This window comes from Vigna unguiculata, chromosome 5 (assembly GCF_037176805.1).
Source record: "Vigna unguiculata cultivar grain cowpea cultivar isolate G323 ecotype 2 chromosome 5, ASM3717680v1, whole genome shotgun sequence".
Classification (NCBI taxonomy): Eukaryota; Viridiplantae; Streptophyta; class Magnoliopsida; order Fabales; family Fabaceae; genus Vigna; species Vigna unguiculata.
This window is the reverse complement of record NC_140796.1, coordinates 52,355,534-52,383,407: the sequence shown is the minus strand read 5'-3', so window position 1 is coordinate 52,383,407 and position 27,874 is coordinate 52,355,534. Positions and strand designations below refer to the sequence as shown.

Here is a 27,874-nt window from a genome sequence, read left to right as displayed (position 1 = left end):
CTTTAATAACATTAATTTATTTATAACTTCTTATTATTTTTTTATGTTTAAAATTTTGTTATTTTACTAAAAAATTAATAATAATAAATATTTTTAGATATTCTAATAAATAAAATGAAATTTTGTTTTTCGTCAATAATGTTAGTCCATAATTCTTGTTTCTAATAATAATTCCACTATCATAATGATTTTAACAAATAATAAAAAAAATTGAAAAATAGTGAAATAGTTCCTTCATATCTATAAATAAGAGACAAAATTTACAAGGATATAGAAAATATTCCTTGGACTTTTTTAATGGTAAATTTTTCATTTTTCATTTTTGTCTTATTTCTTTAATAGTAGTTTTTTTCATTTTTCATTTTTCCTTTTTCTAGTGATATGGTGAAGAAGTGGATTATAAGAAGACTAAAAATTGATTTAAAAATTGAGTTAAGAAATCCAAATAGGAAATGAAGATGAATATAAGATAACGAAAAGCCTGTGTTGCCATCCCTTGATAAATACCGGTTTGGTATGTTTGTGTATTTTTAAATATTGTACCTTTTTATTTATATAATTTATATTGTTTTTGTATCACTAAATTGTAAAATGGTGGTGATGGAGAGATACATATAACATAGGGGAAAGGAAGAGAAAGGAAAACATAAAAAACCAAACCCATCAAAAACCCTTCTTCCTCACTCCATTTCTCTCTCTTATCCAATCTGCAACCTTAAGCTCAACAATGTCGTCCTTCGCTGCCTCTAACAACCTCAGCACAGCCATTCTACCCTCTCGCCGCACCAAACTTTCTCGATCTTCTTCCGTCAAATGCAACCTGTTACCTTCCAAACCCAACGATTCAAATCCCTCGGCGCCTCCTCCGCCGCTCTTCAAAGCCATCGCCATCTCCTCCGCAGCCTCCATTCTCCTCCACTGCACACCTCTCACCCCCTTCCTCTCTAACCCCCTCGCAGGCGGAGGAAACAGCGGCGGCGGCGGAGCTGGTGGAGATGGAGGATGGTTCGGCGGAAATGGAGGCGGCGGCGGAGAAAACGGAGGGTTCTTGTCTAGAATGTTCGCTGCTATTGCCGACGAATCTCAGTCTCAGGAATGGGATTCGCACGGCTTGCCCGCGAACATCGTGGTCCAGTTGAACAAAATGAGTGGGTTCAAGAAGTACAAGGTTTCCGAGATCATGTTCTTCGATCGGAACAGGAAAGTGAAAGTGGGCTCCGAGGACTCGTTCTTCGAGATGGTTTCGCTGAGGCCTGGTGGGGTTTACACGAAGGCGCAGCTTCAGAAGGAGTTGGAGACTCTCGCAACTTCTGGCATGTTTGAGAAGGTTGATTTGGAAGGGAAAACCAACCCTGATGGAACAATAGGGGTTACCATTTCGTTCAGCGAGAGCACGTGGCAGTCTGCGGATGGGTTTCGCTGCATCAATGTGGGGTTGATGCAGCAGACAAAGCCTATTGAGATGGATTCTGATATGACTGATAAAGAGAGATTGGAGTACTATTTGAGTCAGGAGAGGGAATACAAGAGGAGAATCGACAGGGCGAGGCCGTGTCTCTTGCCGAGGCATGTGCACGATGAGATTCTTGAAATGCTCAAGAGACAAGGCATGGTCAGTGCTAGGTTGCTGCAGAGGATCAGGGACCGAGTGCAAAAGTGGTACCATGATGAAGGCTATGCGTGTGCTCAGGTGGTTAATTTTGGGAATCTTAACACCAAGGAAGTTGTTTGCGAGGTTGTTGAAGGGGATATCACCAAATTGGATATTCAGTTCCAGGATAAGCTTGGCAATGTTGTTGAAGGGAACACTCAAGTGCCAGTGATACAAAGAGAGCTTCCTCGGCAGGTATATATTGTAGGATACGTGTAGGCTGTGTTGTATTGGAGTTTTCTGGTTAATTGGGGTAGGTTATGAATGCTTGTTATCTGTGCAATTGATGTGTTTAGTGTGATCAAGAGCTACTTTACATGATTATCTTCTTGTACATGATATAGTGTTGGAGATTTCATTTCAACTAGTTATATACCAATCAAAGTGTATGTGTAGGGAATAATCTTCACTTCAAAAAGCAGTTTCATAAGATCTTGATACACCTGAACCCAAATTCTAATATGGAATATAAAGTCTATTCTAGCTATTGTTGCTGGGCCTATCGAGCTGTTAATCCTCAACTTGAAGGGGTGTTGAAAATTGCACATTGACTAGCCATGTGGCTATATTAAAGTATACAAGTGAGGGGTGACCCTTCCATTAGAAGTTGGTTTTCAGAGGTCAAGTTTTAAGCACAAATTCTAATAATTAGCGTATTATGTGTTTACTAGTTTGTTATGATATTATTCCTTATGTTTGGTTTTTGTGTTGTTTTATCTGTTCATTGATTTGTGTTACTAACTTCATGGATGTTTGTGTTGGATTCACAGCTACGCCCAGGTTTCACTTTCAACATTGAAGCCGGGAAGCAAGCTTTAAGAAATGTGAACTCCCTTGCTTTGTTTTCAAATATTGAGGTGAATCCAAGGCCTGATGAGAAAAATGAAGGAGGTATAATTGTTGAAATTAAGTTAAAGGAGTTAGAACAGAAGTCGGCTGAAGTCAGTACTGAGTGGAGTATTGTCCCCGGACGAGGAGGGCATCCCACCCTGGTATTTATTTCTGTCTAACAAATATCAATTCTCTTTAACAAGTGATGAATTATTTGTGTCTAATTAATTTGTTTATTTTCTATTCAAATTTGTGTAGGCTTCACTTCAGCCAGGTGGTACTGTTAGTTTTGAACATAGGAATCTGCAAGGACTGAATAGATCTGTTAATGGTTCTATAACAACTAGTAACTTCTTGAATCCCCAGGTAGGTATCCTTGAGCTTGTCCTATGAGTTCCTTAATTTGATCCTGCCAATAGTTGCTTAGTGATATTGGCATCGGTATCACAATATGCCCCATTTATTCTGCTTCAGGATGATCTTGCATTTAAGCTAGAGTATGTGCATCCATATTTGGATGGTGTGTACTATCCACGTAACCGTACTCTCCGTGTGAGCTGCTTCAATAGCCGAAAGCTGAGTCCTGTGTTTACTGGGGGACCAGGTGTGGATGAAGTGCCCCCAATTTGGGTTGATCGTACCGGTGTTAAAGCTAATATCACGGAGGTAATTTCATTTGGTCTTTTCAACTAAATGAACTTTGGGTTGGCCTTTTGGGTCATTGGTAATTTTAACTAATTATTTTGTTTTGTGCGCCATGCAGAATTTCACACGTCAGAGTAAATTCACCTATGGACTTGTAATGGAAGAGATAACGACACGTGATGAAAGTAGTCATATATGTTCAAATGGTCAAAGAGTATTACCTAGTGGAGGAATTAGTGCTGATGGACCTCCAACCACTCTCAGTGGTACTGGCATTGATCGCATGGCATTTTTACAGGCAAATATCACACGCGATAACACACGTTTTGTGAATGGAACTGTTGTTGGAGACAGAAATATGTTCCAGGTGACTACACTCAGTGCCTTTGTAATTATGTACATGGATAAATTATACGTTCCTATCAGTTTTGTGATATTTAGAAACTTTCAAAAAATTATATTTCTTTATAGAAAACATGATTTATATCGATCCAACCATTAAGTTATAACTTTATATTACCCTGTGTGTTTGTCAAATTTTGTCAAAATTAGACAATTTAAGTAGTCAGGTGAATCTTATTTTTATTTTTATTTTTAAGTATATATTGTCAAATTGAGGTATATCAATGGAGTATTAAATAATTTTAGATTGATATAAGATTTTGTTCTATGGTTTATATTTTTCTTAATAATCTTAAATAATCTTAATATAATATATGATTCAATTATCCAATAAAAAGTTATTAAATTAGTAGATCCCTTCCCATTTATATATGTGTGTGTGAAGATGCTCTTGGCATTTTGTTTCGCCAAGTCTGAGCTTGACTTTGGTGGGGAAAGAATATCCTAAAAGTTTGAAGACAAGGATGGAATGTGCATCAAGCAGGGGTGCAGAGCCTATAATTTCTATGCAGGTGCCATAGTGTGTGTAAATGTATTTCAAATGTAAATGTATTTCAAAATTTTAGCTTAGATATTTTCTATTCTATAAGTATGATTTGGCCTCTATAATTTATTCCCTTTGGCCCTGGGAACACCACACTGGCACGTTTTCATGGAAGTAAACTTGTCTTACTATTAATAAGTGAAAGCACAGATGGATTAAAGATGTTCCAAGCTTTTTTTTCAAGTATACCTAATCTATTAGTGCAATCTATGTTAGAGGATGATACCGAGGCTAGAGTTATTAGGGGGCTGTCATTTTCTGCCCTGAAAGCAGTTGTTTTAACCAACAACTAAGCCTTATCCCCGTAATTTGGTGTTGGATATGTGGATAAATCAATGCCATTGAGTTCCATCCATAACACATTTTCAGCCAAACCTCCTAGTGCAAGCCTACTAAATTGCTGTACCTTTGAGGACAATACATTGGTGTTTTCTGAATTTTTGAATATGTTATGGCTATGTTTTCTGATAATGCATTCTTAAATATATGCAAACTACAGGTGGATCAAGGCCTTGGCATTGGCAGTCAATTCCCGTTCTTTAATCGTCATCAGCTAACAGTGACACGATTCGTCCAGTTGATGTCCGTGGAAGAAGGGGCCGGTAAACCACCGCCACCAGTTCTTGTTCTCCACGGCCACTATGGTGGTTGTGTAGGTGATCTCCCCAGCTATGATGCCTTTACTCTGGGGGGTCCCTATTCTGTAAGGGGATACAACATGGGTGAGATTGGAGCGGCCAGAAACATCCTCGAGGTAGGAACCAGAAGACTGGACCCATTTTATGATTCTCAAAGTTGATTTTAGTTTTGTTACTTAGAGATCATGTTTAACCATCTTATCTGTTTATTTCTGCAGCTTGCAGCTGAGTTACGGATACCTGTTAAAAGTACGCATGTGTATGCATTTGCAGAACACGGCAACGACCTAGGAAGTTCAAAGAGTGTGAAAGGGAATCCCACCGAAGTTTATAGGCGACTTGGTCATGGTTCGTCTTATGGTCTTGGTGTCAAACTTGGTCTAGTGAGAGCAGAATATGCCGTTGATCACAACTCAGGAACTGGTGCATTATTTTTCCGTTTCGGAGAGAGGTTCTGAGGTGCAAAGTAGTGACATTAGTATATTGCACAGTCGGCATTCTTCTTTTGGTTAGTGGGGTTTGGAGGCTATAGATACTCACAACTTACGTGTACTAGACCAGTATACTCGGTGTTTTTGTTTGTTTCTCCTAAAATTGGTAGAGGCTTCTGCGTAATTATTACCGTGGCGATGAATTGGATTTTATTTTTCCGGCTAGTCATCAATGCACAGTCCGTGAGAAAAAAAATGGATCCTAATATTCTCTTAAATAAATTTTATCTCTTGCTAAGTATGATTGTCAAGTTATTTGAGGTTAAAAGGTTGTCTTTTTCTTTAATATAGGTTTTGGAGGATTTTTCTTGTGGTTTTAACTTGTACTCCCACTTCACTAAAAAACGTTGATCTTTTATTTGTATTATATTTAGATTTTTGTTGAAGCAAGATAGATGTATAAGTAGTTTCATTATTTTATAATTATGTCCTGTACATAAACAAATCGAGTCCATTCTCTCGTTGGAGTCCTTGATTTGTCATAAAAACCTTATGCTAAACCATTCTTGATAATTTTCTTTATATATTTCTTTTCTCTATTTTTAGTGGTACCAATCTTTTTTATTGGGCTGTTTACAAATCTTTTTCACAAATGCCAGAACTACTTAAGACGAAATTTTAACATTCGTCTTATTCCATTTCTTTGAAATACTTTCAGTCCTTGTCTTATCTAATACAGTACATTCAACCAAAGATTCTAATCTGCTGTTTTCTTCACATAGATATGAAAATATATCAGTACGATAAATCGGTTGTTTATTAAGTTCAAACCACGGTTTATAATCATATTGTAAATCATTAGTATTACAATGCTTGCTATGTATGTAGAAAATGAACCGGAGCTCGTGAAAATCCAGGACACACTAAGTCTTCATTTTTCTCTCCTTTTGTAGATGTTATTGTTCCTAAAAATCCAAATAGTTTGTATAGATATTTTAGTTATGAATTGAATAATCCCTTTACAAACCCAATACATCCATGATTTAGCTTTTAGTGTAATTCCTCTAACCACCCAAATAAATGAAACTAGAGAGAGAGAGAGAGAGAGAGAGAGAGAGAGAGAGAGAATAATTCACCTCAATTCACCTTAAACCAAAAATGGAAGAACCTAATCCTTTTATGCTACAAGCCTAATTCTTTTTTCAACTGAGCCAGAGTGGCTTCTATTTCCTCAAGGTTATCCTCAACACTTCTGTTGCCTTTGCTAGCTTCACCTGGACTACTACTACCGCTTGGCGTCTCTCTCCCAGAAAATTTGGATGCATTTTCTCCCTGAGGTGTCTCGTAATCATCATTCTGATCTGTAATATTGAGTTCTTTCTCAAGGAACTCCACAAATTCTTCTCCTATTTCCTGAAAGGGAAAATTTAGAATACTACATCGGTTACTTGGGCTCTATTACATTGATTTTTTCACCGATGTTATATCAGGTGATATAGAAAGTATGTACATTATAATTAAAAGAAATAAACAGATGAAGATTTAAACAGGGAGCCTCACCGCCAATTCCTCCCACAGACTCTTTGGTTTTCCTTCTGAAGCAGCGTTTGCTTCCCAATTCCTGAATTCTTCTTGAAGATCCTTAAAGAAGTCCTCTGCAAAAAACAAAATCAGACAGGTCTCAAACACTAAAGAGAAGGGAATTACAAAATTATGTTGCAATATACTAGAGACACACATCCCTTTCCCCTTGTTGGTAGATTTATATGGGGCAACCAATGCCCGGGAGAATTTGTAATGAATACAGGCTAAACTTAGGGCCAACATGATCCATGATGTCTACCAGAGAGTATATATCTACCTATTGTTATTTGAACATCCCTCAAAAAATTACCTGCATCATTAATATGTAGGACTATAAGAAGATTAAACCAAAAAGTAACTAGCTTGATAAAATGATAGGACAAGAAGCACATAATAAACATAAGTACTACATATGTTTAAAAGTCTTAATATTCGATTTAATACCTAAGAATTTTTGGATTAACTTACAACTTCTTTTTGGATTTGTTTAGGCACTTAGTCTTATGGTTAGTTCTTGATCAGGTAGTACTAGTGATCACTAATCACTCTAATTAATAATATAAACAGGATTGTTAAATTAATGTATCATTCAAAACATTAAATACTATCAGTAATATATTTCAGTTTGGTACTTCGATTCCAGCTGTTCTTCCTCTTCCCTCTTACTTGATCCTAAACCTATAATCCTTTGATATGGTGTCAAAGCCAATGTGCAACAGCAATAATAAGCATGAAGAACGTATTCAAAAGTAAAGTCTCGTAGATAGATACTCAAATAAGATTCATGTGATTATCAATCTTTACCTAGTCCATAAAATTCTTCTTCAGGTTGTGCACTCCTACTTTGGCTTCCTTGAGAAAAATCATAACCTTGACTTCCAGAATCATATCTTTTGCGGGAACTGGAATTTAGCAATGTATTGTATGCATGTTTTATCCTCATAAATTTCTCCTGTGCCTTTTCCTGTGAAAAGAAACTTTAACATACATAAGTAAGCACTAAAGACTCCAATCTTCCGGGAATTTATTACTTAATACACAAATCAATGCGAGTATTACTAACATACAATCCAAAATAGAACAGTTGCATTATTGAAGGGCTTTCAGCATAATGCATTCAACAAACTTTTACCACAACTTCTTCCTCCAGATCATGGTTCATTTTCTTTTCCAGTTTATATTTTTCCTTTTTGGGGGGCAGGGACACTGCCACTATCATAACTTTAGCCTGGAACTTAAAGTAAAATAGTAAAACAAACTAAAAGAGTGAAAATACAAAGATTGGAAGACAGCGAACCAATTACAAGTGCAATAAGTGAGGATCATAGATTTTTTGTCACTATCTGGTATGTGACATTTGGTTTATTAATCATCATAGATCCACGTATTTTTCAGCTTTTGAGAACTAATATACATGTAAAGGGGATGAATGTTCTTTCCTGAGAAGGATAGTGAACAATCATGAAACATATTAACGGTGGATCTAGACCAGAAAATGTCCATTTACAGAATTCTGAGAAAACATGCAATTTCTGATGGCAATAGAGTCATGGACACAAATTACTTAAACCTTGTAACAGCCAAACGGATTATGTGAATTTTCTCTTCACAGAAGAACAACAAGCCATATATAATCAACCTAGTGGCCATGTTTATAAAATTGAGAGTGCAAAACAACAGTGACTTGATCAAACACCAAAATTTTGCTCGCCACATTTGAAATCTTGCAAAAGCTGTGAAGACCATCAATACAGAATACACGGTAAAGAGAATCTGGCATGTTGCAACGGAACTGTACCTATCCATTTTTGGTTAATTCTTCAATTTTGCACGACATAAACAAGTCAAAATTGATGGGACAATTTGGCAAAAACTTCCACCAGAGACAATGAGAATAAAAACCACAGAACCTAAATTTATCCAAAGTGAAGTATTCAGCTACAAAATAGGATCCCCCCACCCCGGAAACTAAACATTAGAGAAAAAAATTCAAATCGATTAACATCCTGATAAAGGTAAAAACCTCTAATTGTCAAAAGCTTCCCCAAATTATAAGCAATGTCTATGTCTCTTTATCACAACAGATAATAAAATATGGGGAAAATATTTACTTTTCCACCTAACTTTCGATAACTTAACTCAATCAGAATAACAAACCAACAATTGTCAAATCTCCTTAACATTATCAAAACTAATTTTCAAATCCACAGAATGTTGAGAGAACAACAACACTGATTAGATTTAAACAAAGTAATCACCTCTTTATTGACATCAGGATGATACTTAAGAGCAAGTTTCCGATACGCCCTTTTGATTTCGCCGACAGTTGCGGATGGAGACACACCCAAAACTTCGTACGGCGACTCGCCACGCCTTGCTCTCACCACCATCATTCTATTGCCCCATCTTTCTTTTCTCTGCTGCTTCCACTGTAAATGGTGAAAACGACTTGAATAGCTAAGTTTAGAAGTGGGTATGCAACAATTTGGTTGAAGAGATCTGAGAGAAAGGTGAGTGTTGTGGGAACAACAAAGAAAAGTGTTTGCAGTGAGAGAGAGAGTTGCTGTTATTCCATGCATCTTATCTCCAAAGCTTTGTTCTCTCATCGCTTCGACTCATTCATAGGATTCTCCATCAACCTCCTCAAACACCAACATCTCTCTCTTATCACTCAATGTCCCAAACTTCTTTTAACTCCTTTAACACCAAACACACAAAAAAAAAAAAATGAATAAATCTTCATTGTTAATTACCTCTGTCTCTGTTAATTTACCCGCTAAATTTAGAAAATCCATAATATTTTTTAGGGTGAATTTTATTTTGGTGTCTAAAAATTATAAATTTTAAAATATTTTCATGATGCCATTTTATTCCACTAAATTACACATTATTTAACCGATTTTTATTCATGGCAGCGAACAACATCCATTGAAAAAAAAATAATATAAACAATTAACAACTCAAATTATTTTGTAATATTCATCCAATCTTATGCAATATTTTCTTCTTTTTTTTATATCTAATATAATGCATTTATTTACATATATATGCCTATTCCCCTTATGAATTAATCGTATCACATACTAGTGTTTATTATTAATAAATATACATAAAGAGTAAATATTGTGTTCTAATTATACATTTTGTTTTGAAGAGTTAAAATTGAATTCATATTTGAAAATATTAATTTTAACTATAAGTAATAAATATCACATTCTATTTAAAATTGCTTGAAGAAATGTAAGGGCTGATAAAAATAATTAAATATATCAAAGCAGGTAAATAATCAAAGTCAGACTATTAGATTGATTTGATATAAAAAATCTACAAGCCATGTCATATAATGAATAAAATATAGAATTATATGGGAAAAAAATATTCAACGTGAAAAAAGAGAGAGTATATTATCACCCCGTATAAATTGCAATTTGAAGTATTTCCTAATAGCTTTACCCTGGCATTTAATATTGTAGGGAATGTTATTTCTTATATTATACACAAAGATTGATTCTTGAATAGATATCAAATTTACTAAACAAAATTATAATACCTTTTATTTTGGGAATAATGTAAAAAAAATTTACACGTCTGTTGCATTTGTAAATGGGCTTTCATGTGTTTGGGTCTATATTTGAGTATAACATGCTATAGATACTATTGCTCCTTTCACTCTCGCAATTGCTAACTGTACCAAAAAGAAAAAGGAAAAATAACAAACATTCTTTGTCATTGTGCACACAACCACTGTGCTGCTACTAAATCATTACAGCTGAGAAAGAAAAAGAATGGAAGAATACTGCAGGAGAAGAAGAGAAAAATGGGAAAAAAAAAGGAAAAATTATTTTAAAAAGTTCTTTCTACAATATATTTCATATGTTCTAAAAGAAACTTTTTATAGATCTTCTTTATTTTGGAAAAATCATTCCAAAAGGTATTATACAAATTCTGGAATTTTTTCTGAAAATCTCATTTCGAAAATTTTGTTTCAGAATATATTTCACATGTTTCCTATTCTTTAAAAATTTCAATCCAAATATTCTGCTTTTAAATTATCTTCTGAAAATTCCAAAAACTTGTTTCTGAAACTTTCTAAAAAATATAATCCAAAAGTCACTTTTTTAAAGGACAAATATTATTTTAAAAATTTGAAGAGGTGCGCGAAGAAATTTTGGAGGTGAAGAAATTAAAAGCCCAGACATAAAAAACAAGAAAAAAATTTGAACCATGAGTTAATGGGCCCATAACAAAGGACTCTTATAGTGATAGTAGAACTTCAAAATCCCGTTGGAGAAGTCCTTCCAGCAATAATCAGAAAGCGGTGCCACGTGTGATAAAGAAAAGTGATTGGCTGAGACTGTGGTGAGAATTGCAGCAATGGCCACAGGATTTGCATCTTCCTTAATCTCATCTTCCCCACACATTACAACCTTTCTTTCTTCTTCTTCTTCTTCTTCTTCTCTGCACTCATACCACCCTCTCAGAACAACCACTCTTCCATCTCTCTCATCAAACTTCCCCATCACAACCCCATTCAAAAAATCCATCCTTTTTCACAACCCACTCCGACCCATTATTCTTCTTCCTCCTCCTCCTGCCGCCGCCGCCGAAGATGTTATCTCTACGGCGGAAACCACGGCGGCTGCTGTGGAGAAGTTGTACCCAACCACCGATCAAGGGGTGGCCACTGTCGTATCCGCGCTTTTCTTTTTGGCTTTCCTTGGCCTATCCGCCATCACTATTGGGGTAAGTAAAATTCTGCAAAAAAAAACCAAAAAATCTTAATTTGTTTGAAGTGAGGTAGTCATGTTCTGAAAGCTTGTACTGTGTTTGTGTTGCATTTGCAGGTGATTTATCTAGCAGTGGTGGATTTCCTGCAGAAGAGAGAGAAGGAGAAGTTTGAGAAGGAAGAAGCAAGTAAAAAGGGGAAGAAGAAGAAAAAGAAGGTGGTGGGAAGAGCCAGAGCTGGACCCAGAGGATTTGGGCAAAAGGTTGTGGAAGAGGATGAAGAGAAAGATGATTAAGATAAGAACCAATTTCAGGTCATCTTTCCTTGCTTTCAAATCCAATTTTACTGTCACCTTTTTAAGTTTTCACTGTTTTCAAACCAGACATGTTTTAACAGTGGATAGTGAGTAATTTACGATGTTGTCGGATTATTAGTTAAAGAAATTCATTGCAACATAGGAAACGATGATTGGCCTTTCATTTGTCCTTTTTGTTCATTATTGGCTTTTATTTGAATTTAATTCGATGAAGATGCAGAGCAGAAGACACCATCAAAACATGTTTTTGTTTATCATGTTTTTATAGCTATTAATCATCAAAATTTTGATGTCATATCCTAATCATACTATTACTGGACAAATAATAGATTAAAAAAATGTTTGGCTAGAAATATAAAACTGTTGGATAAGGTGTGGTTTGTCACCTTATATTCTTTATAAAAACAGAATAAATGTATGTGATCATGCATTTATAAATTTTGTTAATGCATTCAATTATTTGATTGGGAATAAAACTTTAGTGACCTATAGGTATAATTGTTTTAAAACACTCAAAATGTAATATTATAAAGGTCTTTGTAAAAAAATGGAAGATAGGGATTAGCGAATTCCTTTGTTACAACTTGTTGTAACATTATTTTACAATTATGTGTTTATTATATTGTTACCGAATATTCTTTTATAGTTTTACTGTATTGTTTATAGTTATTAAGGTTAACTTTTATTTCAGTTGACCAGTGTTAACATGTTTGGAAAACCATTAAAATTGATGTAATGAATTCTGATGTAATTATTTTGACAAACTTAATTTTGAAAAAATAAAATGTTTATATATTTTAGAACTTACAGCTAAGAAAAACACTCACAAATTATAAATTAAAAAAATATGGTTGATTAGTGATTTAAAAATAATTTATCTCACACGTACGACAAAGAGAGGGAGAGGGAGAGATTTTTAAATAATCAATTAAATGTTTGTATTGTATTCATTTGTTATAAATTGGAATCGCATATATACTTATTAGTACTTTTAGGGGTTAAATAAAATTTTCCCGACTTCAAAATTAACCTTTATTGAACTTATTATCTCCAAAAGAAAATTAGTAATTTTGGTATTTAAAATTTAATAAATATCGTAATATGAACATGATATATATTAGCTACGTTGACATATTAATTTTGAAGGTATCAAATGCTGAGACACAGGCAAATGTATAAGGATGACGATTGCATTTTAACATTGTCTATCTAAAAGTAATATATTTTTTTTTCTCAAAACCAAAATAATATATTTATTAAATATTGGTATCTAAAACACAGAAGAAAACAAATTAAGGTACTAATTTTAATGAACTAAAATTTGAAAGTACACCAAAAATTATTTAACCTTATATTTAATCAATTTGAAAGTTCCAGTTTGGAGGAGATCATGCTTATCTGAATTAATTACTGTATTCATAAAGAACAGTACCGTTATTATAAAATATACTATTACAAGCTCAAAGCAAAAATAAAAATGTTACTTCAGCTAGTGTAACTATACAAAAAATAAAAATAAAAATAACGAGTAACAGATTATCTACATAAAGTTAAATCATATAACATCTAATCATTTAAATTAATTAGATTAAAATATATACTTCTTGAAACCATCTTAATTACTTTAGTAATGAATTTTATGAGTTGAAAATTAAGAAAATAATTAGATAGAAATAGGTTTACCAAGTAAGCAATATCAGCCTACGAACGATAATGTTATCTTGTCACTAATATCATATAATTAACAACTAGAGCACAATAAATAGAACTATACAAAATTACGAGTAAGATAAAGTTCATATAAATTAATTAACAGTCACATCATTAAAAAATTGAAGTGTAGACATTCAACTAAATTTTAAATTTTTTAGAGCTCATTATATTAAAAAAAAGAAATTAATGTTTGTGGTGGTGAAACTTGTAATGTTTGTGATATCCAAAACTTCCATCGTAGGATATTGGCTTCTGATTCAATAAATTGAAGAAAAAACAACTTAACGAAAAGTAATAATAACCTACAAAAATTCAAATTTAAATAAACAAAAATGAAAAGATAACATATTGTGTAGCACATTAAAATATTATAATAAATTATAAACTTTAAATTCAAATATATTATTATATATTGAAATATTTAAATTAAATTGCTAAGGCGTGCCATCAATAATACAGAATAGACCAATGAGTTATTTCATGTGATGTAATGAAAAATATTAGGTTTTTGGTTGTGTTTTTATTATCATGTTTGGTGAGATTAGTTGGTGTAGATGCATATGAATGGTTTTACGCATTCTACGGATATGTAAAGTTAATATATATGAATATTAACAAACATTTAATGAAGAGATTGGAAATTTATAAACTGCCAAAAACCTACTACTTTTTAATATAAAATATATGGATACGAAACAATGATATTGACTTAAATCAAAAGTATAAATAAATGATAATTTTGTTTTTCAAATTATCTGCTACAACTTGCATTCACTGAAATCCATTGTAATGAATGTGTATGATTTTGAAAATGTTATGAGCTGAATTAATTAATCCCTTTAAAAAATATATAGAAGACCAGAAATCAGAATCAACAGTGAATTGATGAATTGAGAATCTAAGAAAGTGGCTATTTAATACTGGAGTCCACAGGTTTAGTCCGTTGATTAAAGGAGAATGGAAAATTTACATGTGATTATAATAATAACCTTTATACATTAATTAACTCTTAATATTAATTGTATTTTAAAAATTAGATTATTGTATTGTATTTGTATTTGACCTTGTAGACAATGATCTAGAATAAAACCCTATCTTGAAGTGGTCAATCATTTACTCAACACGTGTAAGTACGTTCTCCAAATTAATTCTAATCATATTCATTTCTTCTAAAATTTTGAACTACTTATTCGGGATTTTTTAAAATGGTTCATTGTGTCATTTATTCACCTTAAATGAATTTATTTCAAAATAAAACTTAAATATAAGTTAATATAATTAAAATTTCACTTTTTACATGTGTTTTTAATAATAACATCATTTAATTGAAAATAAATGTAATTATTATTTTTTCAACTACAACACTTATTCACGTCCTTGATGATTATAATTTTAACTATAACAAAATTTAAACTCAATTAAAATAAAATTTAAACTCAAATAAAATTAAGAGTGTTCTTTTATACCATTGACCTTCTTATCTGACAGACAGGATTCCAATTAAAATTAAATTAATTAAAATATTGTAAAAAGTAAAATTTATAATCTATATTACCATTTGGGTGTATTAGTATATAATATTATTGCAAAAAGGGAGAAATGATGATTGAGTAGTGTAGTGGTTAGAAAGTGAGTGAATAGTGTGAATGGCATGTTAAGAAAAATGATTTTGTTGTTGTTACCCAAAGAATGTGTGCATGAATGAAGCTGTGCATCGTGGAAACCAAGTTCATGATCTAGCGGACTCTGTTTCTCTCGTGTAAAGTAATGAACTAGCTAATCATTTCACTCTCACTATTTTTCATTCCAAAATAAAAAATAAAATTAAGCAAAAATGTTTCTTAAAATCTTTTAGAGAAATATTAAGTAAGAACAAATAAATAATAATGTATAAAAAGGAATATAATATAATATTTACCATGTGAAATAAAAGGATTGAGAATTATGTTGCCGTGAGTGAGTGGCTTAGGTTGGTGCCACTCACGGTCTTGTCAGCTGTGACGCCTACTTCAATAATCAATTAATATATTTTAATTATTTTTAATTAATCGTGTTACAAGTTGAGATGTGAGGAGTAAGATTTATTAATTTGGTTTTAGTTAATTGAGATTAAAATGAACTAAATAATAAAATAAAATAGAGAAATAAAAAAAATTAAGAAATAAGGCGTAATTTCCAGCACAGGTAGTGTTGGGCATGGTGTGTAGCCACCAGAAGAGACGCGTTGTTGTTGCTCTGACTCTTTAAAAGGGTCTTATCTATTGCGCACCCATTTGGAATTTGGCAATTATAATTTCATTTCCTCTCTCAACTTTTTCTTCTCAACAAAACAAAAACATGAGCTCCGACACGACGTCGTATTGGTGCTACAGCTGCACCCGCTTCGTTCACATCCAGGAACACAACGATGTCGTTTGTCCCCGCTGCCAGGGCGGTTTCGTCGAGAAGGTCCAGGCCGGCCACTCGCCGGCAGTCTCCCTCATCGCTGACGGCGCCACCAGAAGGCAGGGGTTCCGCCGCCGACGCCGCAACGCCGGGACGCACTCGCCGTTCAACCCGGTGATCGTGCTCCGGGGGCCGGGGGAGGACGAGGAGAGCAGTTTTGAGTTGTACTACGACGGCGACGATGGCGCGGGTCTCCGGCCGCTGCCGTCGACGATGTCGGAGTTTTTGCTCGGATCGGGATTCGATCGGTTGCTGGAGCAGGTTTCGCAGATCGAGATCAACGGCTTCGGGAGGTCGGAGAATCCGCCGGCGTCCAAGGCGGCGATAGAGTCAATGCCGACGGTGCAAATCGCTGAGTCTCAGGTCGTGACAGAGACGCACTGTGCTGTTTGCAAAGAGGCCTTCGAGCTGGGCGCGTTGGCGCGTGAGATGCCGTGCAAGCACCTCTACCACTCCGATTGCATTCTCCCGTGGCTCTCGATGCGAAACTCGTGCCCGGTGTGCCGCCACGAGTTGCCCTCGGAGCAGTCATCATCTGAGAGCAGAGTTGCGGGCCAGATCGAGGAGGAAGCAGTAGGTTTGACCATCTGGAGACTGCCTGGCGGCGGATTCGCTGTGGGTAGGTTCGCCGGTGAGAGCCACTTGCCGGTGGTGTACACGGAGATGGAGAGTGGTGGGAATTCGAGCGAAGGTTCCAGGAGAATCTCTCTGTCAGTTGGAAGCGGGAGAGTCAGGGAAAGTCGCGGTGGATTTGGCAGAATATTCCGCAATTGGTTTGGGAGAATTGGGGCTTTGACCAGAAGCCGTAGCCTTTCAACCTCGCTCTTCAGTAGAAGAAGAAGTAGCAGTAGCACGAGAACATCATGGGTTTTGGAAGATTGATTTGGGTGGAGTTGCATTTTGGAAACAAGTTTTCAAATTTCAGTTTGAGAATTGAGATTCTTACTGTAAATAGGCATAGAAATGGGTACAACTACGTAGTTAGAAGTCTCTTTGCAATAGATGTGTACCCTGTTTGTTTTATTCTTTCTCCAGAAATCATCACCGAAGGGGACTCCAGAGAAAGATTGTTCTTGCTGCAGAACACACCATTGGGGAAGAAGCCATGCTAAATTACTTGATTTGTTTAATGTTCATACGTTTTCGTCGCATATTCTTTGTAAGCATTGTTTTTAGTTCAATTCCGTATGTTTTCCCAATCTCAAGTGTGGAATTCAGCAGAATGATTATTATTAATTGATATAAGCCTTAGTGGTCTGAGTTATTCCAAATGCAGCAGAATGATTCATTTTATTGTTGGAGATGATTATTGGAGTTGTGAATGGTGATGATGATGACACCTTGCATACCCACGCCATTCATGATCGAAGTCCTTTTTCCTTTCCCCTTTGTTTTTTTGTTCACTCCTTAATCATGGACCTAATTGTCAAAAGATAAAGCTTATTTTTTCCCTTTTCTTTACTTTAGTCTTTAGGCTATGATATGGGTATGGATTTGCTGTATCCGCTACCTGTGGGGGTTATTCATTTTTTGTTCAATTGTGTGTGTTTGAATGATTCATTTATTTCTTTATAAGTACAATATTTACTATTTATTCTACATCATCGATATAATTGAATTAAACATTTTTCAGAAATTGTAACGAGGGATTGAATCTGACAACTGTCTAGCACTTGAAGTCGAGTAGTCAATTCTAAATTGTGGCACGCCTTGTTCAGGCTTGGGCCAACTAAAGTTGAAGCTTTCTCTATCACCACACTTTGCCCTTGTTTTTGGCAAACAGTATTTTCCCACATTTGACTGACAAAGCAAAATAGTTTTTGAACAAAAGAAAAAGAAAAAGCTTGACCTCATCACACAACTTGCATAACTTATCCATGTTCTTTCCCTCTCTCTGAATTAGAGAACCTTTTATAATATGGGAATATTGTGAAGTTATTTAGATGAAGGAAGACGACTTCAGCACTGTGTGAAATAGAGGATCGTTTATTTTTATAAGACATGATCTTTTATTGAATGCTAAAAAATGAACATGAACATGGAGGAAAAGTATTGGTGGTTGGGTGCCACGTGGGACTAAGTCAACGTGGACTTTGGCGGCTAAGGAAGGGCAAAGGAATTCATCTTTCAATGTTTTTGTTTTCAAAGAAATAACGCAGAAGGACGTGAGGGACAGGGTGTTTGTTATTTCATAATTTCTTGTTTAAAACATTATGCCAGGAAGTAAAATTCAGTCAAGTTAAAATAAAATTTCATAAAAGTTCTTACGGTACTTTTGTTTTAAAGATGCTTTTAGCTTGATTAGGAGAAAGTGGTTGTAACTTCTAGTGTCCTCAAAGGTGCCAAGGAACAAACTTCCGAGATAAGACTCGAATCTACATAAAGAAGGAAATAAATGTGCCAAATGTTCAGCCAACATTAATTCATGTTAATATTTTATTTTGTCATCATCTCATTTTTTTTAATCAATTGATTTTTTGAAGATTAGGAGTTATCGGAAAATTTGATTATTAACCTGTGGTAAGATTTCCCTGTTAATTATATCAATTTCTTACCAAACAAGAGAACTAATAAATGGGTTTTTGTTTTAGATCACAGTATAGGATTATTTCAAGCTAGAATCTACTTTCTAAGGTGGTAAATCTCATATAATAAGTCCTGAAAAATAGTCAAATTTGTTTAAATCAGAAAAATTGAACAAATATTTGCATGTAAATAATAACCATTCTATTTGGCAAAAGGATAAACATTAAGTTTTGTGTTTCTATCGGTGAGTGTATTGTTCAAGCACGAATTTGTGGAGAAGGTGGAAGACGATATTCACATAAGACAAAGTGCATAAGTTGTTTTATGTTAATTTAGAGATTACTTAAAAAAATGCTATAATTTAAATGAATTTTTCAATGAGACATTTTGTAAAGGATTGAAATGAAATACATAATTGTTTATCAAATTATGTTTAGTTGAATGAAATATTACAGGTGAGAAGCATTTGGGTGCAAATGTTTTTACTAACTTTGTATCCAACTTAGTGCTTTTTTATTAACAATTTCGTGAAATGATAATTGGCTTCATCTTCAACAATGACAATTTTGTGTCTTATGTCATCATATTGCTTTTACAATGATTTGAAATAGTTGTTATAAATCAACTATATATACTAATAATTTCGGTAAATCATTCTATTCCTTACAATAATTCGATATGATTCTCCTTAAAACACTATTAGATGTTTGTATGTTCACATTAGTAACTAGTATTATAATGTGATGTTGTGAAAGAAAATGACACACAAAAATCACATAGTAAGATCCGTTGTTATTTCTTTAGGATTAGTTAGTTTTATTTTTATGTGTTTCAATTATAGAAAGACACTATATTGCCTTTTTGTTTTTCATTAGGAGTGTAACTTTTATTTGAGTTGAGTTTAATGTGATTTTTTATTTAACTTGATTAGGTTTATATCGAATTTGTTTTATTTAATAAGTCAACTTAATAAAAATTTAGATTGGGTTTTGGTTGTAATTTAATGGAAATATTGTACTTATTTTTTCTTTAGTGAAACTCTTGTGGTTTTGTAATAGGCATTTAACTACTTCATGTGTTCAATAAATTGACACACAACTATCACCCTTAAAATACATAATAAAAATACTCATGGATATTTTTATAGAAATGACGTTGGTTTCTTATTTTATTTATATATTTTAAGTTTTTATGTAAATAAGAAATTTTTTAATATTTATATTAAAATTTTAATTTTTCAATTTTATTATTTTTATTTAAGTTTTAGTTAATATAATGTTTTAAGTAAAAGGAAGAAATGCAGTGTCATTTTATAAAAATATAAATAAGCCAAGTCGTTACAAGAAAATTACTAATTAGTAATGAACAAAATTTGTTGTTAATTCAAGTTTACTTATATCTTACCAACGATTAATAGTCAATTGTTTGTCAATAAATTTTGCCAACGAATAAAAAAAAATTGTTGTAATTACCAACAAAAAAAATTCATCAATCAATATTTATCGATAAATATATGTTAGTAGTTATTGACAAATTTTGTTGTCAGTAAAATTCGTCAGTAATTATCGCATAGAGTCATCTTCTTCCTTTTTTCTTATGTTCCTATTCTTCTTCCTCCTTTCATTCTCGCCCTCCTCCTCCTTTTCCATTATTGTCATTGTCATCACATTAGTTGCCTTGAGTTTCACTTCACTCTCCTCTTCCTCTTCCTCCACTGTTTTTGCTTACCATCGTTGCATCGTTATCGTGTCTTCACCACCACCATTGACACTGACTCTGGTTTCTCATTCTTCTCTTCCTCGTTTTTCTCTTATTCTTATGAGTCATCCCGTTTAATCTATAAAAAAAATCTTCAAATTTGATGAGAAATTAATTGTTGTTTTTATTTGTGGATTTTATTGACGAAAAAAAATCACCTATAATAGGAATTACAAACTATCGACAAATTTTAAGACATATAATTATTAATAAATTTTACAATAATTAGGCAAAACTCAAAGTGGGAAAATGTGTTCCTTTTCTACTGGCGCAATTTACCAACGAACAAATTTGTTGGTAATAACAATTATAATTTAGCAAAAAAAAAAAAAAACCAAGAAATATGTTAACGACACAAATATTTGTCAGTAATACAAATTACAATCATTTTGTTGATGTTGAAGACAAATTTTAACGATGAATTCATTACTAACAAATATTTTTATCCATAATTAAAATTTTAAAATTTGTTGGTAAAACTTTTTTGTCAATAAATTTTTGTTTTTTACAGGTTTATTAACGTCAGTAAAAATCTCTCATCCCTATATAAATTCAATAAATTAATGCGAAGATTTTGTATCAAATTCCACACAAATACATATAGTACCATTCTAAACAAATTTATTTGTCATTCTTATATAAATAAATTAAAATAATTTATATACCTTTTCCTTTCAAACTTCTCTATATAAATGACTATCGATTTGCGAAAGAATTTTGTATTTTATATACTATTTAATTATATAATCTTAGAAAGTTTTAATAAAAAAGTTTTCGTGAGATTAATACAAAGTGGATTATATATCCATCCAAGTTCTGTTATTATTTGACACAGGGTCGATTCTCAATCTATTATTTCCTTGTTATCTTTATATATATATATATATATATATATATATATATATATATATATATATATATATATATATATATATATATATATATATATATAACTCTCCATTCTCCAAAATTATATGTAGTAACAGTGATCTCAACCCTTTAAAACATTTTTGTATGTGCAATCATATCTTAATTAATTAATGTGAGAAGCACTTAATCTTAATCCCACCAGTGCTTTGAAACCGTGAAAGTAATTTCAGGTATTGACCTTGGTTGGAATTAATCTTCTAAAATTTCATTATTTCTTTCTTGTTTCATATCCCATTTAAAAAATGACACTGAAAGGGATTTGTATGGCCGATTTCAGGAATTAGACTTTTAAAAAAAGATTCGGGACATTGGGAACCATTTTATATACTATACACTACCGATTATTTCAACATCTTTAGATGTCTCCCTCTCATTCATTCATTTTTTTATCATATCAAGCTTATTTCTTATTTTCACGTATTTACACGTCTTAGTCTTTGTTTTTTAATGGATTAAATATGCTTTTGTCCCTTAATTTTTAATGAATTTTGGAATTAATCTATTTCGAAACTTTAAACCAATTTAATCATTTATCTTTCAAAATACGTGAATTTAATCATTTCAATCAAATTTTGTTAGGTTTATTTGATGTTTCGTACGCATCTTAGGATTGTATTTGAGTTGTTTATATTATTTGACACATTTTTTGTTTAATGTTAAGTCAAATACTATTATGAAACGTGCTTGAAATGTCAAATAAACTTAACAAAATTTGATTAAAATGACTAAATCCATATACTTCGAAAGATGAATGACTAAATTAGTCCAAAGTTTCGAAATAGACTAATTCCATTCACCGAAAATTAAAAGACCAAAAACATATTTAACCATTTTTAATTATCCCAAAATGCAGTAGTTAATGTTTTTCTTAATTATCATCCTACTCAATAGTCCGTACAATTGAGATAAGTAAAAATTGAAAAAAAATATGACTAATTGAATGTTAAATATGATTGTCTTACTTCAAATTTGTATCTATTAAATATATCTTTTCTAATTTATGTCATCATGAACTTTTTTGATATAGATTAATAAGACCTCTAGACATTTGATTAAGCTGAGTAAATCTTATCCCAAATTAATCAATGAATTCCGGAATTATATCCAATCATCTAAAAATATGGAAAAAAAGAAGTAATATTAAATATGTACACGAAATCTTCTCTCTTTTCTATCTAAGTATAAAAAAAATTTAGGTACCCAATCCTCCAAACTTATCTCAAGCAAAATACATTAAACTTTGTTAATTTTATAATTAGAGTTTATAGTTTCTATTCTCACATTTTACTAATTAAATCTATTTGCATGCATGCTGACGCCATATGGGTGTGTAGTACAAGTGCAACATTCACATCCCTAAAAGATGCAGTACAAGTGCAATACAATTAAGGCAGTACCAAATCATGATTTAGTTAATTAGACCATACATTTATGTACACCATACAAAGGAGTAATCGACACAACTAAGGAACATAATTAACAAATGAAGAGCCTAAAGTCAACGTTCCTCGTTGTGTGTCTCTTGGCCTCGTTCTTCTGTCACACCAAGGCTCACGGAGGAAGTGGTGGTGATTCTCACGATGATGATTCCCAGAGCGAAGATTTGCATGCCAAGAGTCTGATCCTTGTGAAAATATGGTGCTTGATCATCTTCTTCGTCAGCACTTTCGCCGGTGGGGTGTCTCCCTATTTCTACCGATGGAACGAGACTTTTCTTCTTCTGGGGACTCAGTTCGCCGCCGGCGTTTTCTTGGGAACCTCTCTGATGCATTTCTTGAGCGATTCCAACGAGACCTTCCGAGACCTCACCACAAAATCTTACCCTTTTGCCTTCATGCTCGCCTCATCCGGCTACCTTCTCACCATGCTCGGTGACTGCGTTGTCGTTTTCGTCACCGGCAACAGCAAGAGGGAAGCCAAAGTGTTGGAACTCGAAGGTGGGACAACACCGCAGGAGCACGACCTAGCTGGAAATCACTGTGCAGCGGACACAACAAACCCTATTTTATTGAAGACGACTTCTGTGGGAGACACCATTCTTCTCATCCTTGCACTGTGTTTTCATTCGGTTTTTGAGGGCATTGCAGTTGGAGTTTCAGGTATATATTCTCATAAATAAACATTAATTTTCACAAATCTAATATTTTCATGTTGTTCGTTAAGTTTGATGATTATCTGTGACAGTGTCATTCTAATTGAAGTTGTTAACCTAATTAAGGTACGAAAGCGGATGCATGGAGGAACTTGTGGACAATATCCTTACACAAGATATTTGCTGCGATTGCAATGGGAATTGCTTTGCTGAGGATGTTACCGAAGAGACCCTTAGTAACAACTGCAGCATATTCTTTTGCCTTTGCTATCTCAAGCCCCATTGGTGTGGGGATTGGCATTGCCATAAACGCCACAACACAAGGACACACTGCAGATTGGATGTTTGCCATATCGATGGGAATTGCTTGTGGGGTGTTCATCTATGTTGCCATCAATCATTTAATATCCAAAGGCTTCAAACCGCAGAAACCAACGCGTTTCGACACTCCCTGGTTTAGGTTTCTCGCTGTGCTTTCTGGTGTAGCTGTTATTGCAGTTGTCATGATCTGGGACTGATCCTCATCATCTTCCAATTCCTGTTTTTCTTTGCTCGTTAATGTTGTTCTACGAAAATGTCAGTGTGACAACAATCGTGAATGTGTATACATGTACCAGTATATATGTGTTCGCCACATTTAATGTTCATTTATGCTATTTTTACTCTGAACTTGTAATCTTGTTCCTTTGTACTATATATTATGTGAAAGTTCAGATTCCATGTTCAATTATCCAATGTGCTCTTAATCTGATTTTAATCCTTTGTAGTAGCTAGTTTTGAATGTGTATCTCTCTGTATATATTTATATGAAGAAGGTGTTCTTCAATCGAGATAACGCAAACTCTGCTCTTATTTTCGTTTCTTTTTGTTCAAATTTTTACCTTAATTTTTCTTGTTGAGATCAATTAACTAAATAAAATTAATTGGTTCAAAAAATCAGGTAGAGATAAATTAGGTACATCCTTATAATTACTTTTTTTTTAACCTAGGCAAATTTGTCTCCATAATTACAGAAATAGATAAATTTAAAAAAAAATTAAAATTGAACAAATCGTGTAACTCTTACACGATTTTTAATGAAAATTGTGTGAGGCAACACGATTTGTCCAATTTTTTTCTTTTAAACTTGTCTATTTCTATAAGTATAAGGATAAATTTGTTTAAATTAGAAAAAAAAACCTATTTATTGTCAAGGAAATAATTAATGTTTTAAAAAGAAAATATAAATACAATAAAATGTCAACAAATTTCCTTCACTCTACAGCAATTTGAGCAAGTATTGAATTAACAATCTACAATTTTATACTATTATAAATTTTAACGTATGTTTTAGCTAATTTTAAATTTTATATGAATATCAGTATATACACATATATAGATAGATATTTTTAAGTATTCAAAATAAATTATTATGAGTTTAATAACATAAGTATGGTTTCCAAAGAATGTTTAATTTAAATATTGTTGTGTATTAAAATTTTAGCCAAAAAAGAATTAAATGATTAACATTAATTATAAAGAAAGAAAACAAATTTTATGGATTCGTTAAACTTATCTATTTTACAATAAAAAATAAATTATAATACAAAGATAAGAAAATGCTTATAAATAGTTAATCATACAAAGTAAATCGGTGTTTAAAATATAATAATTATAATTAATTATGATTTGCATGAAATATAAAACTTGTTAATCATGCAATTACTAAGGCTAAATATGTTTTTAGTCCCCTAATTTTGAGTGGAAATTGAAATTAGTTCATCTTTAAAATTTTGTTTAATTTAGTTCTCCAACTTTAGAACTTTGTGAATTTAGTTATTTTAAAAAAAAATTGTTAAGTTTATTTGATGTTTCAAACGCGTTTTAGGATATTTTCTTAGTTAACATCAAAACAAAACTGTGTTGAACGGTGTAAATAACGAACTCAAATATTATCATCAAATGCGTTTTAAAAATAAAATAAATTTAACAAAAAATTGTTAAAAAGACTAAATTCATACACTTTTAAAATTGATGGATAAAATTGGTCTAAAATTTCGAAGAAAGATTAATTCTAATTTTCACATACCAAAAACATATTTCACCCAAGGATATATAAACATTAGTTGAGATATGAGTTATGTTATGATATTGTCTTAAAAAGACTTGATTTCAATTTCTAAATAATATGAGATTATTATGCATACCAAATCAAATTGTTTTGTCAAAGTCTAAGGATGATACTAGATCAATCATCATATTTGAAGTTTTGTTGTTTTTAACACTAGTGCATTTTAGAGTTTTTACATTGCAATATATGTCTCGATTCCTGCGCACCCGCTGCATATAAACACGCAGTGATATTTTTGTAATTAAAGGCACCTTTTATGCCTCGGTTGTTATACTAACCGAGGCATATAGCTTAAAAAATTTTACGAATTCGCGCTGTCCACAAAATTTGAAAATTTTTAACCGCTTTTATGCCTCAGTTACCACAGAACCGAGCCCTAATAGCTTTTTTGCTTAAGGTTTTTTTTATCCGATACAGTTACTTGGTTGTATTTTTTTTTAATTCACTGACAGAATATGCCTCGGTTCTTTTATAATCAAGGCAGTAGGGACCTTTTTGCTTCGGGCCTATTGCCAACCGAGGCATATAGTAAGACAATATGCCTCGGTTTCGAATTAACCGAGGCAGTATGGCTTCGTAGGGTTAAAAAAAACCTAAATCCTTTCGCAACCGCGCAAACCATCTCGATTTTCTTCTTCTCCGAGTATCCCCACACAGCATCCAAATCTTTTCTTCTTCTTCCACTGCGCCCCAACCTTCGTTCCGGCTTCACCACCGCTGCACTACCTTCAACCATCTTCGCTGCAACGAACAACCACCATCTTTGCACTAGATCTTCATCTCTGCACCGCGTTCCATCACGAACCAAGCAACATGTATGTAGGTCTACGCCTGCAACACCCATCCACGCAACGCGCCTTCGCCGGAGAAGAAAACGTGCCACCAACGTTCTCTATCTGTTCGATCCTCCAATCGCAGCCACCATTGAAACCAGATCTGCGACGCATTCGACAAACATATGCTTCCTGCGAACCAGAACAACACAGATCGCGTCCATGGCAGCAGCCACCAACATCTTCGAATCATCTGCACCGTGAGTTCGCGCCACAATTGCAGCACCTGCGACTCCAACCATGTCCACCATCGAGGAGGTTGTTCCGACACCGTTGACAATATTTTTTTTTTTTATTTCTGATACACAATTAGGCCTTGGTTGGAGGAAACCGAGGCAGTAATTACTTTTTTTGCCTCGGGTTAATAACCGAGGCATAAACGAGAGTCTTTTTACCTCGACATTATATGTCTCGGGTGCGAACCCGAAGCCAAAAGTGCAAAATAACCGCTGTCATTTCCCTTCCCTGCACTAGTGTAAAGATCAAAACTTCGTCTTATTATTATCCTTAAAAGATGTATTTGAAGGTTGAAGGAAAATATTGTTTTTATCTCTATTTCTAAATGATATGAGATTGTTAGACATACCAAAATATAAAATGTTGTAAAAGATAAACTGAATAAGAAATTAACAAACATTACAAGAAAATATTTCTAACAATAAATTTTAGCAACAAAAATTTGTTAGTCACTATAGTGATTAATTTAGATACCAATTTACAAAATAAAAAATTATTGATTACTATAATAGTCACTATTATCAATAAAAATTTATAATTGGTCGCTAAATTGGTTACTAATTAATTAGAAAATAATTTCTTTGATAACAAAAATCTTGGTAACTAATGTTTAGTGACCAATTTTTTTTGTAGCTAAAATCTTGATAGCTAAATTGTTTCTATATTAATATATTATTTCTTTTAATAAAAAAAAACATTAAGAAGATGCAAGAAAAGAACAATAGCACATCTGAAGTTGAATACTATTAACATGAAAATTAAAACGATTACCGATATCAATTACAAGTATTAAAAATTTTAATACTCTAAGCAACAAGAACTAAAAAGGTTAATGATATCAAGAGGAAAGTCAACAAAGCTTGGAAGGAAAATAATAAATTTGTAAAATAATTTATAAATATTAAATAATGTTCCTAAAAAAATGTAAATAGCAGTAATAATTTAAGAACATTTCTAAATTCTTAATCCCATAAATATATTTTCTTATTTTTAAAATAAAATAAAATAAATTACAATGTAAATTAACAAGTGATTCATGATAGTAAAGCACGTGGATATTTTAGTTTTCTAGTTCAATTGCGTGAGTGAGTGAAACAGACTTTAGAAACAGAACAAAGGAATAATCGAATAAGAAAATCTGGATTACAATGGAAAATAATTTAAATGTGGGTGTAGTTATCTTCCAAATTTTCTTCCTTATATATATATATATATATATATATATATAATATTAATTGTATTAAATATAAAATATTTTACACCATAAATTATTTTTGTCATCATTTTTATCTCTTTTTTTTTTCCACAAACATAAAAAAAAAAGATTGATAAAACGTATTTTTTAAGTCAATTGTATGAGGAAGTAAATAAGTAATTTATCTTTTAAGCATGTGAGAGTAATAGAATAGTCTGTTCAAACAGATCAACCATTCTCCATGAAAAACAACACATGTTGATTATT

At 32.8% G+C, this 27,874-nt stretch overlaps 5 protein-coding genes across 6 annotated transcripts; 4 read left to right on the top strand and 1 right to left on the bottom strand.

Moving 5' to 3' along the window:
- Positions 1–629: 629 nt before the first annotated feature.
- On the top strand, positions 630–5,440 carry TOC75-III (translocon at the outer envelope membrane of chloroplasts 75-III). Its single transcript, XM_028072382.2, has 7 exons — positions 630–1,846; positions 2,422–2,643; positions 2,741–2,848; positions 2,957–3,148; positions 3,246–3,494; positions 4,573–4,827; positions 4,930–5,440. Exons 1-7 carry the CDS (start codon positions 728–730, stop codon positions 5,167–5,169), a joined length of 2,385 nt encoding a protein of 794 aa, XP_027928183.2. The 5' UTR covers positions 630–727; the 3' UTR covers positions 5,170–5,440.
- A 491-nt stretch (positions 5,441–5,931) lies between these two features.
- Positions 5,932–9,411, bottom strand: LOC114183622 (Chaperone DnaJ-domain superfamily protein). Of its 2 annotated transcripts, XM_028070704.2 has the most exons (5): positions 8,985–9,411; positions 7,531–7,690; positions 7,004–7,036; positions 6,703–6,797; positions 5,932–6,555 (listed from the first exon to the last, which is right to left on the bottom strand). In XM_028070704.2, exons 1-5 carry the CDS (start codon positions 9,330–9,332, stop codon positions 6,325–6,327), a joined length of 867 nt encoding a protein of 288 aa, XP_027926505.1. In that variant the 5' UTR covers positions 9,333–9,411; the 3' UTR covers positions 5,932–6,324. The 2 variants fall into 2 exon arrangements, with proteins under 2 accessions (XP_027926505.1, XP_027926506.1); XM_028070705.2 differs by lacking the exon at positions 7,004–7,036 and having other exon boundaries at positions 8,985–9,407.
- Positions 9,412–11,009: 1,598 nt separating this feature from the next.
- Positions 11,010–11,914, top strand: LOC114183899 (uncharacterized). Its single transcript, XM_028071075.2, has 2 exons — positions 11,010–11,469; positions 11,571–11,914. Exons 1-2 carry the CDS (start codon positions 11,101–11,103, stop codon positions 11,745–11,747), a joined length of 546 nt encoding a protein of 181 aa, XP_027926876.2. The 5' UTR covers positions 11,010–11,100; the 3' UTR covers positions 11,748–11,914.
- A 3,833-nt stretch (positions 11,915–15,747) lies between these two features.
- Positions 15,748–17,197, top strand: RDUF2 (zinc finger (C3HC4-type RING finger) family protein). The gene has a single exon (XM_028073426.2). It carries the CDS (start codon positions 15,819–15,821, stop codon positions 16,806–16,808), a length of 990 nt encoding a protein of 329 aa, XP_027929227.1. The 5' UTR covers positions 15,748–15,818; the 3' UTR covers positions 16,809–17,197.
- A 5,369-nt stretch (positions 17,198–22,566) lies between these two features.
- Positions 22,567–23,962, top strand: LOC114183696 (zinc transporter 11-like). The gene is made up of 2 exons (XM_028070809.2): positions 22,567–23,239; positions 23,359–23,962. Exons 1-2 carry the CDS (start codon positions 22,624–22,626, stop codon positions 23,748–23,750), a joined length of 1,008 nt encoding a protein of 335 aa, XP_027926610.1. The 5' UTR covers positions 22,567–22,623; the 3' UTR covers positions 23,751–23,962.
- The last annotated feature ends 3,912 nt before the right edge of the window (positions 23,963–27,874 follow it).

What these genes read in the sequence shown, in the direction of transcription:
- TOC75-III (XM_028072382.2), top strand. Translation starts at nt 728, where the DNA reads ATGTCGTCCTTCGCTGCCTCTAACAACCTCAGCACAGCCATTCTACCC. An exon ending in AAAGAGAGCTTCCTCGGCAG is followed by an intron (nt 1,847 to 2,421) that starts GTATATATTGTA and finishes TTGGATTCACAG; the next exon opens with CTACGCCCAGGTTTCACTTT. An exon ending in GTAACTTCTTGAATCCCCAG is followed by an intron (nt 2,849 to 2,956) that starts GTAGGTATCCTT and finishes ATTCTGCTTCAG; the next exon opens with GATGATCTTGCATTTAAGCT.
- LOC114183622 (XM_028070704.2), bottom strand. Translation starts at nt 9,332, where the DNA reads ATGAGAGAACAAAGCTTTGGAGATAAGATGCATGGAATAACAGCAACT. An exon ending in AGAAGAATTTTATGGACTAG is followed by an intron (nt 7,037 to 7,530) that starts GTAAAGATTGAT and finishes TTAATGATGCAG; the next exon opens with GTAATTTTTTGAGGGATGTT. An exon ending in GGATGTTCAAATAACAATAG is followed by an intron (nt 6,798 to 7,003) that starts GTAGATATATAC and finishes TGTTTTTTGCAG; the next exon opens with AGGACTTCTTTAAGGATCTT.
- LOC114183899 (XM_028071075.2), top strand. Translation starts at nt 11,101, where the DNA reads ATGGCCACAGGATTTGCATCTTCCTTAATCTCATCTTCCCCACACATT. An exon ending in TATCCGCCATCACTATTGGG is followed by an intron (nt 11,470 to 11,570) that starts GTAAGTAAAATT and finishes TTGCATTTGCAG; the next exon opens with GTGATTTATCTAGCAGTGGT.
- RDUF2 (XM_028073426.2), top strand. Translation starts at nt 15,819, where the DNA reads ATGAGCTCCGACACGACGTCGTATTGGTGCTACAGCTGCACCCGCTTC.
- LOC114183696 (XM_028070809.2), top strand. Translation starts at nt 22,624, where the DNA reads ATGAAGAGCCTAAAGTCAACGTTCCTCGTTGTGTGTCTCTTGGCCTCG. An exon ending in CATTGCAGTTGGAGTTTCAG is followed by an intron (nt 23,240 to 23,358) that starts GTATATATTCTC and finishes AACCTAATTAAG; the next exon opens with GTACGAAAGCGGATGCATGG.